Consider the following 20415-nt stretch of genomic DNA (forward strand, 5'->3'; position numbering starts at 1 on the left):
TTATAGTTAAGTTCTTATCTGGATTATTAGTGATGATCATGACTGGAAGAATACAATAATGTGCTATTTCTCATTTTTAAAATTAAATAGTATTTCCTATTGTGCTACATTGATGCGTAGTTAAATGTATTCATGGTATACGACCTGTCTAACGTCTCATAAAAGCTTTACTAATGTTGTATGCGTTTCACACCTGTTTTAATATGTTGAGTACAACTACAATTGTTCTAGGAAATCCAAAATTGGCATATTAAGAATTTTATAGCTAGTAGTTAATTTCCTTTTACAATACATGTCACCAACACATTAAGTAGCACAGTCCAAAGTGCATGGAAGGCATTCCCTGATCTGTGAAGAAGCCCACAATCTGAGTTCCACATTAATGCACACTAGAGCCAATTTCGGAGGAATCTACTCTACCCACCTCTATTTTTTGGGAAGTGGAATGAAACCAGAGGACATGGTGAAATCTAACTCAGGCATGGAAATGGCACAAGTAATGTCTGGCCATAATCACTTGTCTCCTGCTCCTTTAAAAAAAAAAAACTATATAATGGCATCAGAGAACATTCACCAAATCTGTTTATGGTCACATAAGGGAGCGTTCAGATTGGATTTTCTTGGGGCTCAAAGTGCTCACATTTGTAGGTAAACGTGCATTTTAACTGCCACTGTCCAATGTCGTTCGGTAGGTTTAGGCCAATCAGTTTATGCTTACTTGTTCCCTCTGCAAAATTCTCTTGGTTCTCTAGCCAGCTTTAAGCGCTTAAGTACATGTGCTTTTGTTTTAAACAGAACTGCATTTTTCCCTTTACCACCCAATATATAGTCTGAGGCATCTCAAATGCATCCTAAATACAACTGAACAGTGAATCTGCCCATCTACACACGCCCTTTTTTTCTTTACAGCCAGAGGGACCTGCAAAGGCAGATGGGAATCTAGGACAACAGACTTTGGAATAGGGGCACGTATTTACCGTTTTTAATAGTGTTGCCCTCTGGCCTTGTATGGAATGAAGTAGATTTCAACTAATTTTTATTTTGTAAAGCAACCCAATTGTAGGTTTTTGGTGTGTACATCAAGAAATGTACCTTTTTTTTATTCTTCTTTGCATAGAATATAAACTTCAGCAGCATGAGCCTTTTTAACTTCATGTATTTCAGATTATGGAAGTGTGTGCTATTCTTGCAGAGCAAAAGCAGTAGTTAAAAAGAAAGGAAACTGCTTCAAATATAAGTTGACTATGCTGCCTATAAGACTTTTTTAAACAAGGGTTGAAGGGTAACTAATGTGGCATAGAATAATCCTTTGCAGTACATAGGACACATTTGAAAACTTGGTTGATTTTGTTAATTGGGTCTGTAAGATGGAGTAAACAGTTCTATAGAAAATAATCTTTGATCTTTCAGCTAAGCCAACTGTTTGACATCTACTTTAGAGAATCAGTAATGTAAAGCCAAAAAACAGGGGGAACTACCTTACACTTTATCTGTAATGGAAGTGAATAGGAACAATCCAGCCTGTGCATAATTCGAAATCAATATTCTATTTATGGCCCTAATGAAATATGCTCCAGTGTTATTGGCTGGCAGCAGAATACCACAAATTGCATCAATGTAGATATGATGTTAAACGCTGTATTTCAAATTTTCATCGTGTGCCCACAAAAATGGTTCTTACACCTCTAGAGCCAATACCCAGGGAAAATGGGTTCTGCCACAGATTGTTTTTTAGTTTTCATGGCACATGTCAGCTCCAGGGTTTCCTTCTGTATCTAGTACTGTGGAATAAGCTGTAGGAGCTCTATTCACAGGCAGATCTGATGTTCAAGCTGCAGTGTCATGATGACTTGCTATTGTTATGGGGCAGTGGCACTGACTCTAATCTGCTTTACTACACATGATATTCCTGCTCATATCTAGTATGCATCCCACAAGTCACAACAGCAACTTCAGCTGAGACTTTTTTTTTCATGTAGGTATTTTGCTTTGACGGGTACCCTTTAAACCGATGAATAAAGAGTAATCTATCTTCAGGGTTTTTTTTTTTTTTTTCAAATGCTTCTCATTTTAATAGGAAATGAAAAATTTGATATGGCATTTCAAATTATTTGTGCTTGCCAATATTTTGATTGGTGTTTAAATATCGTCACTATCCTTTATCCACTTAAATGGATATGCTTTTAGGTAGGTAATTGCTACATTTCTGCTGAAGGTTTTGTTAAGTGCTGAGGATTTTAGTGTGAGTGCATTTGGATGGAAATTCATTAAGTAATCTACTTTCTTTTGGGTTTTTTTTTTTTTTTTTAATTCTAAAAAATTGCATTTAAGCCTAAGGCCTGACTAGAAGATTGCACAGTTGCTGCAGTACAGCCAGAGCTTCTTCTTCTGGTTTTAGCTAAGAGGGAACCATAAATCTTGCTTGTAGATCTTTTAGTGATATTGTTGGCGCAAGATATGTGCTTGAATTCCTGCACAACTGCTCTGACTGTTTTGAGGCTGTCTCACTCTATTGGATCGTTTAATTTCAAATTATGGAGAATGCAGCAAACGAGTCCTGAGACGCACACAAAAATCTCCAAAGTAGGTGGGGATAGAATCTAGAATTACAATATGGCAGGCAGATTTTTTTTTCAATACCTAAATCACATAAAATTCCCAGATCTAGCTTGCTCCACCTATAACTAAAATCACTTTTGGGTGGACTGACCCATTAAAGAGGATCTGTCATTTGGAAGTTGTGCTAAAACATGAAAAGAAGGCTAAGGGCTAGTCATCAGCATTGCCCGTGGGCTCCAGCAGTCAATCTTTTTCCTATTACCGATGTGCCATGACTTGTTCTACATTATCTCTGTATGGAGGTGGTAAGCTTGATCGAGGGAGGGTTTTGCGTCTTTGTGTCAGAGCTAGAAGAAAATATTACAGCGCACACATACAAAAAAGACATTTACCTCCAGCAAGGCTAGTTTAAAAACGCCTAAACATTTTCAAAAAACATTATCAAAAAAATATGGGGATTTGGTCACACCATATTGCTATATGGTGCTAAGCCCACTTACTGCGACAAAGTACCCCATGATTAGTGGGTCCTACACTATCCATAGACTGGGAGATCCTGCATCTCTGAACCATGAGAGCAATGCACTCTTCTAAATGGGAGAATCTTGAGGTCTCCACCCATGACACAGGTGGACATTAATGAGAGGTACTTGATGAGGGAGTGGGGTGCTCCTCACCCAAAGGGATTTGGTCAGAATCCATACAATATGCAAACAAGATATTTGGGGGGCACTCCCTAAAAGATGCATTAAAGGTGGTGCAGCCATAAGACCATACAGTAGAAGAAAATATTACAGCACACACATACAAAAAAGACATTTACCTCCAGCAAGGCTAGTTTAAAAACACCTAAACATTTTCAAAAAACATTATCAAAAAAATATGGATTTGGTCACACCATATTTCTATATGGTGCTAAGCCCACTTACTGCGACAATGATAATGATTTTTTGAAAATGTTTAGGTGTTTTTAAACTAGCCTTGCTGGAGATAAATGTCTTTTTTTGTATGTGTGCGCTGTAATATTTTCTTCTACTGTATGGTCTTATGGCTGCACCATCTTTAATGCATCTTTTAGGGTGTGCCCCCTAAATATCTTGTTTGTGTCAGAGCTGCCCCCCGATGACTGGTGGGGTACAGAAATTAGAGATTCACAGAATAAAACAAAGCAACTTCTGCTCCAACAAGGAGGTGACATCACCAAATCTCACTCCAAATGTCATTAGATTAGCAGTCAGACTGCAGTGTCTTTTGATCGATCTCACCCAGCACATACAGTATGCTGGGTGTGACATACAGTATACTTGTCAGGTGGTGCCCTTTTTAGGGAAAGTTAAAAGCAATGGTGGATTTTTCAGAGTCCTGCTTAAACACAATTAACCAATTCTAGATATTCCCTAAAAGATGGCTAATCTTGACTTCAAGTCCACCTTAAGCTTCCTTAGGGGTCATCTTAATGGCGCTGTTTCCTTTTTGAATTCATCCATTCATCCTGTACAGTTGGTATCTTCACATACCTAATTCTGATGTTTTCTAGGATTGATTTTCTAATTTATGTCAGAATTTTGAATCCTCTCAATATATAAGTCAAGTGGTTCAGCCCTCCAGCTTCAATGTTGATGAATGGAGGGATCTTTCAATTTTTCTTTGCCTGAAAATCTTCTTGGCAGTATACAGTTGTGGAATCCATTTTTTGGAAATAGTTTTAGATGGATATTTTCATGTAGGTGTTGGTTCTTTTTTTGTTCCTGATTTTTTTAAGCATAAACTTGTCTATAGCTGGAAGACAGAAGTTTCTATTTTAAAAATAAAAAATAGCAGGAAGTGATGTTATGAAAGAATTGTTACTTCTGTTTTAATGATTAAGACAAGTGACTTAATATAGATTGTTGAAGTTTTTTTGCCATTTTTGATGAGTTTGTCGCTTCTAGAGGAAAGGAAAATGTGAACTAAAGTGAATAATCTGATATGGATCAGGTTGGTTATTTTTGCCAGCGCATAAAACTGGAACCCGATTGGGCATTATAGATCAGTTCTCAATTATGTTCCAATATCTATTTTCTCTATTAAGTGTGCTGTGCTAACCTACAATACATTTATTCATTGAACATTTAACTTTAAAAAAACAACCCAAAGCAACAAATAACTTGCTGTCGGATCAGAAAAGCAGGAGTTTTAGCTTGGCTGTAGTTCACAAATGCTCTTCGTGTGCTGCCTTTGCCTTAAAGGGGTTGTAAAGTCAGAAGGTTTTTTTTATCTTAGTGCATTCTATGCAACAATATAAAAAGCCTTCTTTGTGTAGCAGCCCCCCTAACACTTAGCTGAGGTCCCTCTCTGTCCAGCGATGTCCATGAGTCTCTCGGCCGTCCGAGATTCTCTTTCCTGATTGGCTGATGCACAGCAGCGGCGCCATTTTCTCCCGCTGTTGTCAGCTAGCCAATCGGGAGAGAGAGGGTGGGGCCAGGTTGGGCCTCCGTGTCTGAATGGACACACTGAGCTGTGACTCAGCTCTGGTGCCCCCATAGCAAGCTGCTTGCTGTGGGGACACACTGAACAGGAGGGGAGGTGCTAGGAGCACCGAAGAGGGACCCGAGAAGAGGAGGATCCAGGCTGGTCTGTGCAAATCCACTGCAGCTGGGCAGTTAAGTATAACATGTTTATTTTTATAGAAAAAGACTTTACAATCTAAGCTGGCTACACATTCTACAGTGGGGACGGAAAGTATTCAGACCCCTTTAATTTTTCACTCTTTGTTATATTGCAGCCATTTGCTAAAAATCATTTAAGTTCATTTTTCTTCCTCACTAATGTACACACAGCACCCCATATTGACAGAAAAAGATAGAATTGTTGACATTTTTGCAGATTTATTAAAAAAGAAAAACTGAAATATCACATGGTCCTAAGTATTCAGACCCTTTGCTGTGACACTCCTATATTTAACTCAGGTGCTGTCCATTTCTTATGATCATCCTTAAGGTGGTTCTACACTTTTATTTGAGTCCAGCTGTGCTTGATTATACTGATTGGACTTGATTAGGAAAACCACACACCTGTCTATATAAGACCTTACAGCTCACAGTGCATGTCAGAGCAAATGAGAATCATGAGGTCAAAGGAACTGCCTAAAGAGCTCAGAGACAGAATTGTGGCAAGGCACAGATCTGGCCAAGGTTACAAAAAAATTTCTGCAGCACTTAAGTGTTCCTAAGAGCACAGTGGCCTCCATAATCCTTAAATGGAAGACGTTTGGGATGACCAGAACCCTTCCTAGAGGTGGCCGTCCGGCCAAACTGAGCTATCAGGGGAGAAGAGCCTTGGTGCGAGAGGTAAAGAAGAACCCAAAGATTACTGTGGCTGAGCTGCAAAGATGCAGTCGGGAGATGGGAGAAAGTTGTAGAAAGTCAACCATCACTGCAGCCCTCCATCAGTCGGGGCTTTATGACAGAGTGGCCCGACGGAAGCCTTTCCTCAGTGCAAGACACATGAAAGCCCGCATAGAGTTTGCTAAAAAAAAAAACACCTGAAGGACTCCAAGATGGTGAGAAATAAGATTCCCTGGTCTGATGAGACCAGGATGGAACTTTTTGGCCAATACAGTCCCAACAGTGAAGCATGGTGGTGGCAGCATCATGCTGTGGTGGTGTTTTTCAGCTGCAGGAACAGGACGACTGGTTGCAATTGAGGGAAAGATGAATGCGGCCAAGTACAAGGATATCCTGGACGAAAACCTTCTCCAGAGTGCTCAGGACCTCAGACTGGGCCGAAGGTATATCTTCCAAGACAATGACCCTAAGCACACAGCTAAAATAACGGAGTGGCTTCACAACAACTCCGTGACTGTTCTTAAATGGCCCAGCCAGAGCCCTGACTTAAACCCAATTGAGCATCTCTGGAGGGACCTAAAAATGGCTGTCCACCAACGTTTACCATCCAACCTGACAGAACTGGAGAGGATCTGCAAGGAGGAATGGCAGAGGATCCCCAAATCCAGGTGTGAAAAACTTGTTGCATCTTTCCCAAAAAGACTCTGAGCTGTATTAGATCAAAAGGGTGCTTCTACGTAATACTGAGCAAAGGGTCTGAATACTTAGGACCATGTGATATTTCAGTTTTTCGTTTTTAATAAATCTGCAAAAATGTCAACAATTCTGTGTTTTTCTGTCAATATGGGTTGCTGTGTGTACATTAATGAGGAAAAAAAATTAACATAAATGATTTTAGCAAATGGCTGCAATATAACAAAGAGTAAAAAATTTAAGGGGGTCTGAATACTTTCCGTCCCCACTGTACAATTTTCTTGTACAACTTTCCTTTAGATTTAGCAAAACCATATGAGGTCAAACCTCAGCACTTTCAAATTGTATACAATCAAGCAGGCCAGTTGCACTACATTGTTGAAGGTAAATATAAAGGAAAAAATGTATAATGTGTAACCAGCTTTACTCGATTGTCTCCTCCTGTAGAGCCATGTGTTGTACAGAATGGGGATCAGGAGATATAAAAAAAAAGAATTCTGTGAAAACTTGAACAAACCCAGATTGGCAATGTAATAAAATATATTTTAGGTTCTCAAATGTCTCTTTTCAAAAGAGGTTCTTATTGCTTCACATGAAGAAGCAAATTCAATTAAATTTCCCACTATGTGCTGCCTCAGGAAGAGGATATTTTATTAATAGCTGGAGTTTGTATTGCGGGATTTTTTTCATCTGACAAAAACAAACGCATTAAAAGGGACAGACCTATTCCTCTCCTGTGCACTTGTGTTTACTATGTTCAATGTACTCTGTTCACATAGTAATGAAGGAATAGCTGTTTCGCTAGAAGAACTTAATTAGGCCTTAATAAATACAATATTTGAGCGTGTTATCAAAATGCATAAGTAGGATTTGCTTAAGTGCAAACAAAATGTCAAGTCAATCAATAGACCATTTTCAAGGCTTAAAAATTGTTGCTTTATGTAAAATGTTTATTGCAGCTCAAAATTGCCTAAATTATGGGGAAAGGTACAAAAATATAGCCATATATAGTTATAAGTAGGTTGGCTGCACCCATCTACTGAGTGTCCATATTCAGAGAAGCCACCCATCTGCATTAAAGAACTGATGAATGGGGAAGGGGTGTCAGTTTTTGGTAAGAATTGAGCTGAACACTACAGAAAGTGGTGAGGTTCAAACTCAGCCTCTGTATAGAGGTTCAGGTGATCAAATCTCTGGGTCTGTTGATTGATGGACTTGCAATTTTACTGAAGGTCATCCCTAGGTAGTGTCACGTGGTGGAATTCTCCAATTTTGTGACAGGTTTAAATCCTGGTGTTTTCACCCTATGCTCATCAATCACTGCTGCTTGCCATATTTCTTCGTGAAGTCAATAAGGAAAATTCTACATTCTGGCATTATTTTGCACTAACTAGCATTGGTGATCTTACTCTCTGGCTGGGAATTTTCGACTGCTGTGCAGGGGGTAATGGAGATTTTAATATAAAAGAGGGCTACCCTTAATAGAGCACAGCAAAGCTTAAAAATATATATAGTAGGCTTTCATTGAATGTTTGTGATGAAAATGGTGTTTTATGTTTACTTAGAATTTTTCTTGACACAAATGCACTCATTGCTGCTGCAAGGCAATTATTCGCCGGTAAATTCCATTCTATGCATTGACTGCTATATATAGACAAGTCCTTACAAGTGAACTGACTGAAGATATGGATAACTTGTGCATAGAACATACAGTCCTTTGCCACATTTATGTTGAGAGTTTTTATTTTGTATGTCTGCAAATAATCAACAGACTCAAATACATCTTAATTTATTGTATTGTCACCATTAATGAGGTGGTGTTTTGATCATAATGAAGATCAATTTGCAAGAAAGCTTTTTACACTCCTTTTGTATTCAGAAAAGCAACATCTACTTTGATATTGTGATAATTGAGGCCTTGCAAACCTTACATGCAGTTGAATCCATGTGTGACATGGAGGGTCATCCTATAGGAAGCTAAAATCTCAAACGGTGTCCTCTGAACGTCGGATTCTTTTGGCTAAGGCAGGCCAAACACTGCAAATTTCTTTCCTGCAACTACTGCTTGCAAGCGTGATTCCCCCATCAACACAGGCGGTGCTGACAGGGGAATCTGCAAGTGTCTTCTCCCGGTGTGGGGGCAGACGGGGAAAGCCATCCCCTCCGGGAGAAGTCAGTGATTGCTAGCGGCTAAAGCAGCAGCTAGCATTCTCCTCAAGAGAATCCGACAGGTTGGATGTTCCCAAGTTGATTGATCAACTTGGTACATTCATTCTGCCCATTAACAGTTCAAATCTTGGCTGCTTCCTGCTGAACTGGCCAAGATTACAACCGTGTATGTCCGGCATAAGTTTCCAGTAGTTATAGGGCCAAATTATTGAACCCAAATTATTCACCTCAGTCCCTGCCCCCTTAAAGAAGCTACCACCTACAAAACCAGCTGGTCTTCAAGTATATTTTTGAAATGTAGAAGGAAATCTAAGCACCTGGAGGAAACATACAAACTCCTTGCAGATAGTGTCAATGATTAGATTTGGACCTAGGAGCCTGCATAGCAAGAGTACTAATCAGTTAATCTTTGAACCATTTCAGTCTTTTGTACAGGAATAAGTCGATAATGCACATTAGAAAATAAATGGTTCATCAGCCTTTTACTGAATAATTTATGCACATGTAAAGTGAAAAACAAATGTCCCGCTGAGCCACAAAAGAATGGCCAAGTACAAGGGGAGCTGGACACTTGTTTGCTAAGATAAACCAGTCAAAACCTCTCTGACCTTCTGAAAATGCTTGCTGCCCAGTGGTTATTCTGCTCTTGCTTCACTACTGTCACTGACTCCAAACCAGCATGCAGATAAATTGTGACTATGCCAAACTGTGGTGATCTGCTTACTTATGATGAGTGGCTTACACTATTTTACCAAGAGTATTGGGAAGCCTGCCTTTACACACGCATGAACTTTAATGACATCCCAGTCTTAGTCCGTAGGGTTCAATATTGAGTTGGCCTACCCTTTGCAGCTATAACAGCTTCAACTCTTCTGGGAAGGCTGTCCACAAGGTTTAGGAGTGTGTCAGTGGGAATGTTTGACCATTCTTCCAGAAGCGCATTTGTAAGGGCGAGCATTGATGTGGATGAGAAGGCCTGGCTCGCAGTCTCCGCTTTCTATCGGGTTGAGGTCAGGACACTGTGCAGGCCAGTCAAGTTCCCCCCACCCCAAACTTGCTCATCCATGTCTCTATGGATCTTGCTTTGTGCAATCATTTTGGAACAGGAAGGGGCCATCTTCAAACTGTTCCCACAAAGTTGGAAGCGTGCAATTGTCCAAATGTCTTGGTATGCTGACACCTTAAGAGTTCCCTTCACTGGAACTAAGGGGCCAAGCCCAACCCCTGAAAAACACCACCACACCTTAATGCCCCCTCCACTGAATTATTTGGACCAGTGCACAAAGCAAGGTGCATTAAAACATGGAAGAGGGAGTTTGGGGTGGAGGAACTTGATTGGCCTGCGCAAAGTCCTGACCTCAACCCGATAGAACACCTTTTGGAATGAATTAGAGGGGAGACTGTGAGCCAGGCCTTCTCATCCATATCAGTGCCTAATCTCACAAATGTGCTTCTGGATGAATAGTCAAACATTCCCATAGACACACTCCTAAACCTTGTGGACAGTCTTTCCAGAAGAGTTGAAGCTGTTCTAGATGCAAAGGGTGGGCCAACTCAATAAACTTAATGTGCGTGTAAAGGCAGACGTCGCGATACTTTTGGTAACATAGTGTAAATTATTGAAGTCAGCAAAAGGTCTGCCTGTTTTCAGAAGCAACAGAACCCAGGTTTACTTGGTGCAGAGAAGTTCACCGCAGCTCGGCACAAAGTTCATATTGTCTATACACCCAACATCCATGCAAGTTCAATTATGGAAATTCACTGTTGGGGTTTAATGTAGCTCCAAGACCGCAGAACACCCATCGGGGCTCCTTCTAATGCATTTCACACATAGTGAGCTTACTTGGAGTGTTTCCGTTTCTTATCTAGGTTTACTTTAGGCTGAACAAATTACCATAAAGCGAATGATTAAGCATGTATAGATGAAGATCCTATGAAGGTCAACATTCACATACTCCTTGTAATGTGTTTTTTTTCGGGGTTTTTTTGCTTTGTTTTTTTTTCTTTTCTTGAGAAGGAATATCCATGGGCTTACACCTAAAAATGTTTACCGTAAATAGATTTCAGCTTTAATCTTGCCTTTGTTTTGTGCAGTATCTGCATCCAGTACCTGTGAGACATTAGAAAAGGAGAAGAATGACCTGCTGATTGCTTATGAGGGTATCTTACAAAAAGTGAAAGATGAGCACATTGCTGAATTGTCTGACCTGGAGGAGAAGCTCAAGCAGTTCTACACAGGAGAGTGCGAAAAACTACAGACCATCTTCATTGAGGAAGCCGAGAAGTACAAGAATGAGCTTCAGGAGAAGGTAAACTTTGCTTGGGGGATGAGACCACCGTTTCCAATTATTTAATGCTTTCTGTGACCTTTGCTGTGGAAACTTGTTTCTATTTGTTCTAGAGATCATTGTTACCAAGACAGAAAGTGAGGGAAAATCTAAAACAGGTGTAGGCAACTTTTGGGAGTTGGAGATCTAACTGGACAACATGGAAGAGCTCAAAGGTCCCCGGACTGCGCCGCCCTTTTTTTTTTTTTTTTTTCCACTAGTTGGCTATCAAGCCCCTAATAAAAAGACAGTATGAAGAACACACAGGAGTTGATTTTAAAACTGGAAAATGAAAAATCTGGTGCAGCTCTGCTGACCAAGTCGCTAGACAAAGTCAAACCACGCTTCTGAACCACCCCGGGTTCTAAGTAGATCACAGGATCCCAGGCTCCAATGCAGTAAAGAGTATATAGATGGGAAGAAAAAACTACATAATACCGTTTTAAAATTTATTAAAAGATATAGATACTCTCCCCAAAAGGGGTACTCACAATATATAAGTGCGTCAGTGCACCGCCTAAACATGGCAGGTATGATAACTTTTCGTGAGGGTATGGTGTGCGTCTCAATAGGCAGCTCAGCTGTCTCTCGCTCCTTCCTGGCCCCTCCCCTATGCTTGTTCGACACAGGGATCACGTGTCATCATCAGATGTGTTCACGATCTACCCGTTACCTGCCCTTGATGGACAGGTCCTAATATAAAACATTAATTGTCACCAGAGCAATGTCCCATTCACACCTGAGTTTTTTGATGCTCGAATCTCAGAAATACTCAACAAGCCAAATCACAATGTTTTCAATAGGCCCTTTTCGCATTTTTTACTTGTACAGTAACACCTGTTGCTAAGTACCCGAGCTACATTTTGGGCAGATTGGAGTGTTTTTGGCTGCATAGATTTCAATGGAAGCATGCCAGAATGCGTGACGTGTGTTTTTATGCGCGTTTTCTGGCCAAATAGCAGCTCTCTACCTTTAATCTCCTCCCCCTAGTGCTTTCTATTTCCTAAAACAAAAATGCCTGAAGCTTGAATACACATGGAAAACGCTTCTGATGCACTGAAATACTCGTATATGCTTGCAAGAACGCTGTAAAACACTCAGATAAAAATGCCTGAAAGTCTTTCTGCTCGGGTGTGAGAAATGTTCTGGTGGTGACTGTCTGTGCTGGGATTTCCGCATATTTTTGTAAGATTTCCTCTAATATTGCCTCTCAGTCTCCAGGACAGGAAGTTGAGGGAAATCTTCCGAATGGGGAGACAGCAAAAAATAAACTAATAGGGTTGACAAATAACCTGTCTATCCAAAGAAAAAAAGGTTGAGCTGTGCATACACTTAAATGTGGTAAATCGAAATGTCTTGTATTACTGCTTACAGGTTGATGATCTGAATTGCACTCATGAAGCCTACAGGCTAGCAGCTGAAGCTAGTCATGCTGACGATCTAGAACACATAAAGAGCGAATATGACAAGTCCTTGACAGGTATGATATTTCATCTAATGCTGATAGTATGAATCACACCTATTTGTCAGTATATTTTTATTCAACATCAGCGCTTGGTGGAACAGAGACCATTGACTCTTGCATGATTCTGATTGTGCCTAGGGGGACTTAGCGGTGGGATCGCATTAACTGTCATCTTTCTCAGTGCTAGTGGTAGATATAGCTGGAATGGGGCAGCTTGACTTTTGAATAATTCTAGAGAAATGCCAGAAACCATTAACCACCAAATGCCACGGATGATGTATTGGCTAGGTAGCAGCCCAACTGTGTTTAGCTCTTCAGTGCATCCCTTCAAATCTTTATTTTCGTTCCAAAGAAATTTGCTTCTCCAATCGTTTTACTATATCAAATATGGGACAATCTTTGCCTATGTAACATGTTCGTTTTCCCTAGACCTGAAAGACAGCCAAGAACGTGAGAATAAAGTTTTGGAAGACTCCTTTAAAGAAAAACAAGCGGAGCTAGAGGTTGGAATTAAAAAAATGTCATCTCTTTTTCTACTTTTTTAAGTAGATAAATTACCTAAACCTAGATTTCCTTTTCCATCTTTCTCAAGAAAAAAATAGAGGAACTGAAACAGGAGAATGAATTTCTAAAGGAAAAACTAAGAATTGAGGAAGAACAAAGAAAACAATCCAAAGAAAAAAACACCCAGGTCAGTATTGCCTCTGTTATGCCTTCCTGATCCCCTCTACATACTGTAGTTGTTCAATATGACCTGTTCCCCCCCACACGGCATGCTGCTGCATAGTCTAATTGACCTGCGGTATGCTACTGTGGTGGATGCAAAAATGCTTGGATATAAACTGACTGAACTGTGCAGTAGGGTACCTGTATCAGAGGCATTCCATCTTGGCTGGTTATCCAACAGGATCCTTGGAGACTAGCTCAGGTGTTCTTGTACAACCAGGATAAGGTAAGGGGTACTATTTTAGGAATGATGGGAGTACTGTTGGTTACAGACTGAGACACTTTTTAATTTTTTTTTAGATAGAATACGGGAGGGTTATAATCCCTGCTGACACATGTTTTGCCATCTGTGTCCCATTGGGGATACTCTCTTCACTTCCTGTCCCATAGGCGAAACAAAGTAGAATGAAATCCCTCCAAAGGAGGGAAACCCTGATTGTCACAAAAACTAGTGCCCCTAGTGGAAGATTTCCCATTTTACTGTTGGACAACCCATTATTTGGGATTTTCTTTCGGTGATGAGGCTTCATCTGCATAGACTCCCATTTCTCTAGACCCGCTGGAGAGATGTAGTAACAAACTTTCTCAGCAGATCACCTCTTCTGGCAAGTAATAATCATCAAGGTTACAATGCTTATGTTGGAATAACCAGTTTCTTTCTTCTGTGCAGAAGAACCCCCAGGTGATGTATCTGGAACAGGAGCTGGAGAGTCTAAAGGCCGTTTTGGAAATTAAAAACGAGAAATTACATCAACAAGACAAAAAACTGATGCAGATCGAGAAATTGGTAAGCGTTTTCATCAGTTTCCTTTTGGGTAGGGACCATTTACATTCCCTACCATTCTGTTCTTCCCTTGAAGAATAACATACATTTTTTTTTGCCGGTAACACATATAGTTGATGTCTGGGTTGACTGTTCATATCACAGCACTGAAATGCAGTGGGGGAGGGGGTGTAAGGGGAATATTTCTGCACCATTTAAGTTTCTGCAACTGCACTCATTAAGCCCATTACTGATATGCATATAAGATGTGAGCTGCATTTCTTTTTTGTTCGTTGAGGGAAACAGGAATTCTTAGACTGTTAGGGTTATTCTGCTGCCTACAGAGGAAATGAACACTGGCACCAAAAAAAAAACACTGCCCAGTACCGGATAACCCCACCCAAAGGCATCATGCCTAGGTTTTTGCTAGTGTGCTCAGGAAGGTGGACGTGTTTTCTTTAGTTTTGCGGTTTTATGTTCATTTGGAAGTTTGTTTCTTGTATCAGCAGCTGCTGGTGAATTCATGCCAGATAGTAAAATCCTGGAAGACTCCCCAGTCAGCCAGCAAGTGCCTGAGGGTTTATGCGGGATACTGAAAATCCTTGAAGGTATACCCAGTTAGCAAACGAGTGTGGGTTTTCCTATTTTTTTTTTTCAATGGTAGTCTTTGTGACAGCCTTGAATTTCTATTAGTTTGAGTTGAGTTTCTATTGTCAGATACTAGTAGATTTAGGCCAGTTATGAAAATCCTAGTCCACTCTCCAGTGTTAGCCAAGCTGTGCAGGTTCCTAGTTCATTATCTACAGTGGTGGTTTCTCTCCTACAGACCTTGAGTTGGCAGTGACTACCTATCTGTTCCAGTTCACACAGAACTCAGCTATTCAGGTCAAGCCTGTAAGTCTGTGGAATCCTTTTTAAGTTATCTGTCCAGAGCTGAGGTGATTTTAATGTTCCCTTCTTCCTACTCACTATGTGAGGGCTCCCTTGTGCCTCTGGTTTTCTAGCTCAGTGTCATTGCCCCAGTTGCTGTGGCAGAATGGTTCCAGGAGTTTTAGTCCAACTTGTTCTCATACCAAAAAGGGGGTATTTGTTCAATCTTTGATCACAAAGTATTGATAGTCTCCATTTGAATTCAGAAATTCCAAATGGAACCCACCATATACAGGTGCAGCTCAAAAAATTTGAATATCATCAAAAAGTTAGTGGTAGTAAACCCATAGCAGTAAAATCTGTCTGTATATGCAGAATAGCATGCTTGTTATACTCTCTCACTGTAGAACCTAAGGGGTTAATCCTCTGTATTGTGTAAAAAGGCTCTTTGATCCTGTATGCACAGATCCTCCTCCTTCTGCAGGGTCTCTCCGTGCAAGGCCTGATAGTGGTCCCCCTGCACATGCTCAGTTTGGTGAGCTTTTCAGGTCACATGAATCACGTGTGGGCGTGTATACAGATCCTAAATGACAGCCCAGTTCCTCCCTCCTCCATGCCCAGTAACTAAAAAAAAAGCACAGTGGGTGGGATGTCGCATCTTGATAGATGATCCGCCTCCTATAACAGCATGAGGACACAGGCTATAGTGGAAATCTCCTACCTGAACACTCAGGCGGACCCTGCAGTTTATCACGTGACTCTGGTATACAGATCAGACAAAAAGGTATATAGTGGCAGTATTTTAATGTAAAAAGATTTATAAGCTAAAATTAGAATATTACATAAGACCAATTAAAAAAAAGGATTTTTAATACAGAAATGTTGGCTTACTGAAAAGTATGTCCAGTATAGTATGCACTCAGTACTCCATCAATGCAGTGTGCCATGGAAGCGATCAGCCTGTGGCACTGCTGAGGTGGTATGGAAGCCCAGTTTGCTTTTGATGGCGGCCTTCAGCTTGTTTGCATTGTTGGGTCTGGTGTCTCTCATCTTCCTCTTGACCATACCCCACAGATTCTCTATGGGGTTTAGGTCAGGCAATTTTGCTGGCCAATCAAGCACAGCGATACCATTATCAATAAATCAGGTATTGGTACTTTTGCCAGTGTGGGCAGGTGCCAAGTCCTGCTGGAAAATGATATCAACATCTCCATAAAGCTGGTCAGCAGAGGGAAGCATGAAGTGCTCTAGAATTTCCTGGTAGAGTGCTGCACTGACTTTGTACTTAATAAAACACAGTGGACCAACACCAGCAGAAGACATGGCTCCCCAAATCATCGTGGACTGTGGAAAATTTTGCATTTAATTCGGAAATTAAGGTCCCAGAGTCTGGAGGAAGAGTGGAGAGACACAGAATCTAAGTTGCATGAGGTCCTGTGTGAAGTTCCCACATTAATGATTTGGCGAGCCATGTTATCTGCTGGTGTTGGTCCACTGTGTTTTTATCAAGTCCAAAGTCATTGCAGCCCTCTACCAGGAAATTCTAGAGCACTTCATGCTTCCCTCTGCTGACCCATCTTTATGGCGATGCTGATTTTGTTTTCCAGCAGGACTTGGCACCTGCCCACAATGCCAAATGTACCAATAACTGGTTTAATGATCATGGTATCACTGTGCTAGATTGGCCAGTAAACTCGCCTGACCTAAACCTCATAGAGAATCTGTGGGGTATTGTCAAAAGGAAGATGAGACACCAGACCCAACAATGCAGACGAGCTGAAGGCCGCTATGAAAGCAGTCTGGGCTTCCATAACACCTCAGCAGTGCCACAAAATGATCGCTTCCATGCCACACCGCTTTGATGAGGTAATTCATGCAAAAGGAACCCCAACCAAGAATTGCGTGCATACTATACTGTACATGGCGATGCTTTTCAGTAAGCCAACATCTCTGTATTAAAAATCTTTTTTTATTGGTCTTATGTAATCTAATTTTCTGAGATACTGAATTTGGGGTTTTCACTAGCTGTAAGCCAGAATCATCAAAATTAAAAGAAAGAAATGCTTGAAATATATCACTCTGTGTGTAACGCATCTATAACCCATATGATTTTCACTTTTTGAATTTAAATGAACTTTTTGATGATATTCTATTTTTTTTTTTTTTTTAGATGCACCTGTATTTCATTGATTTTTTGCCAGGGACATTTTATGACTTCTGTGAACATCACAGATTGGTACCTGCTTGTCCCCATTTTGCCAGTGCATCCAAGTTTTTTACCTTTTGATGTGGGGACTCCACACACTACCAGTTGTGGCCCTGCCTTTGGGCCTCTGATCTGTATCTCTGGTGTTCACCAAGGTGCTAGCCTTAGCCAGCTCTAGCTTTCCAGTCCGGTCCTTCAACTCTCCACTCTTGCATAACAGTCTGGATGTTTTCCTTCAAGGAAGTTCTATTAGCCCAGTTTCACTCCAGACCTCTACAGTGCAACATTCTGTTGCCATGTGACAAAAAACAATTGTGTCCCTGGACAGATTGATTTATTTGCAACTGAGGACCAGGTTGCTGTTTGCCTGGTGGCTCAGGAAGCTAGCTCTGGTATCAGGGATGTCCTTCCTTCCCATCTTCTTAAAGATCCTTATGACAGATGCCAGCCTTTCGAACTGGGGGAGAGTTTAGGCCACCTTGTCAGTGCAGGGGACTTGGTCAGTGGAGGAGTCTGTTCTTCCAATCAGCATCTTCCAAATTCTGATTTGGTTGTCTCTGCATGGTTGGACCATCCTGTCCAAATTGAGTTGGACAGCTCCATGTTGATGAAGTGCATCAACCATCAGTAAGGAACTAGAAGTGTCGTTCCCACAAGAAAGACAATTCAGATCCTGTCCAAGGCAGGTGGTCCCACTTCTACCAGGTGCTGACAATTAACAGGCACATTTTGTCAATCAACAGCACCCGGACCCAGGGGAGTGGTCCCTACACCAGGTGGTTGGTTCCAGGACGTGTATTGTAGGAGGGTTATGCCCAGTGTGGACCACCAGGTTTGATAACTGGACAATTTTGTCTGCAGGTACAGTGATTGTCTAGCAAAAGCACTGGATGCTCAGTGGGATCAGTGGAGTCTCATCTATGCCATTCCTCCTCTGAAATGCCTACATTGTCTGCTTTTCAGGATCCAGATGGAGGGAATGCAGTTAGTTAACAGCAGTTACCCTTCCCCTCTGTTGGACTGCTTTTGCATGTTCTGAGAGTCTAAGAATTCTTATGTCCCTCATTGGACGTTTAAGAGAAAATTAGATTTTTGTACTCGCCATAAAATTGCTTTCTTGGAGTCCCTTAAGGGACAGAGGTACCTCCCCTCTTACACACCCCTCATCTAAGGGCAGCTCCAATCTGGATGGCGGAGCAATGGGATTACCCTTGGACAGCAGCATTGTCAGTCTGGAGAGTGGGTAGTGTTTGGATGCACTAGAAAGTTTTGATGGACTTGGCTAACAAATTTAAACCTGAATTAAACCTTTTTATGCAAGTGCAGCATTATATTTTTTATTTATTTTTGAGATAATGAATTCTGAAATCAGAATTTGGAAGATGCTGATTGGAAGAACAGACTCCTCCACTGACCAAGTCCCCTGCACTGACAAGGTGGCCTAAACTCTCCCCCAGTTCGAAAGGCTGGCATCTGTCATAAGGATCTTTAAGAAGATGGGAAGGAAGGACATCCCTGATACCAGAGCTAGCTTCCTGAGCCACCAGGCAAACAGCAACCTGGTCCTCAGTTGCAAATAAATCAATCTGTCCAGGGACACAATTGTTTTTTGTCACATGGCAACAGAATGTTGCACTGTAGAGGTCTGGAGTGAAACTGGGCTAATAGAACTTCCTTGAAGGAAAACATCCAGACTGTTATGCAAGAGTGGAGAGTTGAAGGACCGGACTGGAAAGCTAGAGCTGGCTAAGGCTAGCACCTTGGTGAACACCAGAGATACAGATCAGAGGCCCAAAGGCAGGGCCACAACTGGTAGTGTGTGGAGTCCCCACATCAAAAGGTAAAAAACTTGGATGCACTGGCAAAATGGGGACAAGCAGGTACCAATCTGTGATGTTCACAGAAGTCATAAAATGTCCCTGGCAAAAAATCAATGAAATACAGGTGCATCTAAAAAAAAAAAAAAATAGAATATCATCAAAAAGTTCATTTAAATTCAAAAAGTGAAAATCATATGGGTTATAGATGCGTTACACACAGAGTGATATATTTCAAGCATTTCTTTCTTTTAATTTTGATGATTCTGGCTTACAGCTAGTGAAAACCCCAAATTCAGTATCTCAGAAAATTAGATTACATAAGACCAATAAAAAAAGATTTTTAATACAGAGATGTTGGCTTACTGAAAAGCATCGCCATGTACAGTATAGTATGCACGCAATTCTTGGTTGGGGTTCCTTTTGCATGAATTACCTCATCAAAGCGGTGTGGCATGGAAGCGATCATTTTGTGGCACTGCTGAGGTGTTATGGAAGCCCAGACTGCTTTCATAGCGGCCTTCAGCTCGTCTGCATTGTTGGGTCTGGTGTCTCATCTTCCTTTAGTAGAGTGTGTAGGGTTTACTATTTTTCCATTCTTTTTGGTATTCATGTTAGACATTGTACAACACTAAATATTTTCTGTCACCTGGGGATTATAAAATGTTTTGTACATGATTCATCACGCACTTTGAAAGTAAGCAAGTATATGCATTTCCCCCTGCCTGTTTGCATTAGAAGTGTGTTCAGTAGTGGCACCTGCTTGTCCCTCGTACTATTATTGGTGTTCTATCGTTGATCTCATAGTGTTGGTATTTCTATTTGATGATGTCATGTGCATGCTACAAATGGCTTGCTAACTGTAAATGAGACTGTCCTCCACAGCAGTGTAAAGTATAGTACTGCCTTGTTCCTTGTATTAAAGTTATTCTGGACCTGTAAAAGGAACCCATTCCCTGCGTGGCTGTCTGTGAGTGCAATAATAATAAAACTGAGTATTCCTGCAGTTCACGGACCTACAAAAACACACGCTTCTCCAGCATACAGTTGGGAGTGTCATCCATGCAGGATTTCACTCAATTTGTTCCTTTGGTCTTGCCGTGACATTTACTTGTTGTTTTCTTTGTGTGCTTATGCTTCTCCGCCCATATATCCGGGAACAATGAATGAATATTTAGTTTATGTAATTGGACTTGCACGTGGCAATCTAATGCCCTTTTCAAACACAAGATCCTGTTTATAGTTGACACGGCAGGTCCTGCATTTAAGATATGTTCATTTTTCTTTAGGTGGAGACTAATACAATTCTGGTAGAAAGGCTGAACAAATGCCAGCAGGAGAATGAGGATCTTAAAGCTCGTATGGCGAATCACATAGCGATCTCAAGGTAAAATATTGATCTGGTTTGTAGTGCACAGTAGCTGACTGATCCCAATTCATTTTACTTTATGTACTCAGTGGATTGTTGGCATAGGTAGAGATAAGTGCATGATC

The 20415-nt window shown here is 41.0% G+C and overlaps 1 protein-coding gene across 5 annotated transcripts in view; it reads left to right on the plus strand.

The window, feature by feature from the left end:
- Nucleotides 1-20415, plus strand: part of MTUS1 (microtubule associated scaffold protein 1) — a 335192-nt gene that overhangs the window by 312129 nt on the left and 2648 nt on the right. For 4 of the 5 annotated variants that reach the window (XM_073607998.1, XM_073608014.1, XM_073608021.1 and 1 more), the window contains 6 exons: nt 10842-11056; nt 12449-12554; nt 12969-13042; nt 13132-13230; nt 13936-14052; nt 20211-20308. In XM_073607998.1, coding sequence (XP_073464099.1) covers nt 10842-11056; nt 12449-12554; nt 12969-13042; nt 13132-13230; nt 13936-14052; nt 20211-20308 — 709 coding nt within the window. The remainder of the gene's footprint in view (nt 1-10841; nt 11057-12448; nt 12555-12968; nt 13043-13131; nt 13231-13935; nt 14053-20210; nt 20309-20415) is intronic. The other variant, XM_073608006.1, reaches the window with a different exon arrangement.

This window comes from Aquarana catesbeiana, linkage group LG01 (genome assembly GCF_042186555.1).
Source record: "Aquarana catesbeiana isolate 2022-GZ linkage group LG01, ASM4218655v1, whole genome shotgun sequence".
NCBI lineage: Eukaryota > Metazoa > Chordata > Amphibia > Anura > Ranidae > Aquarana > Aquarana catesbeiana.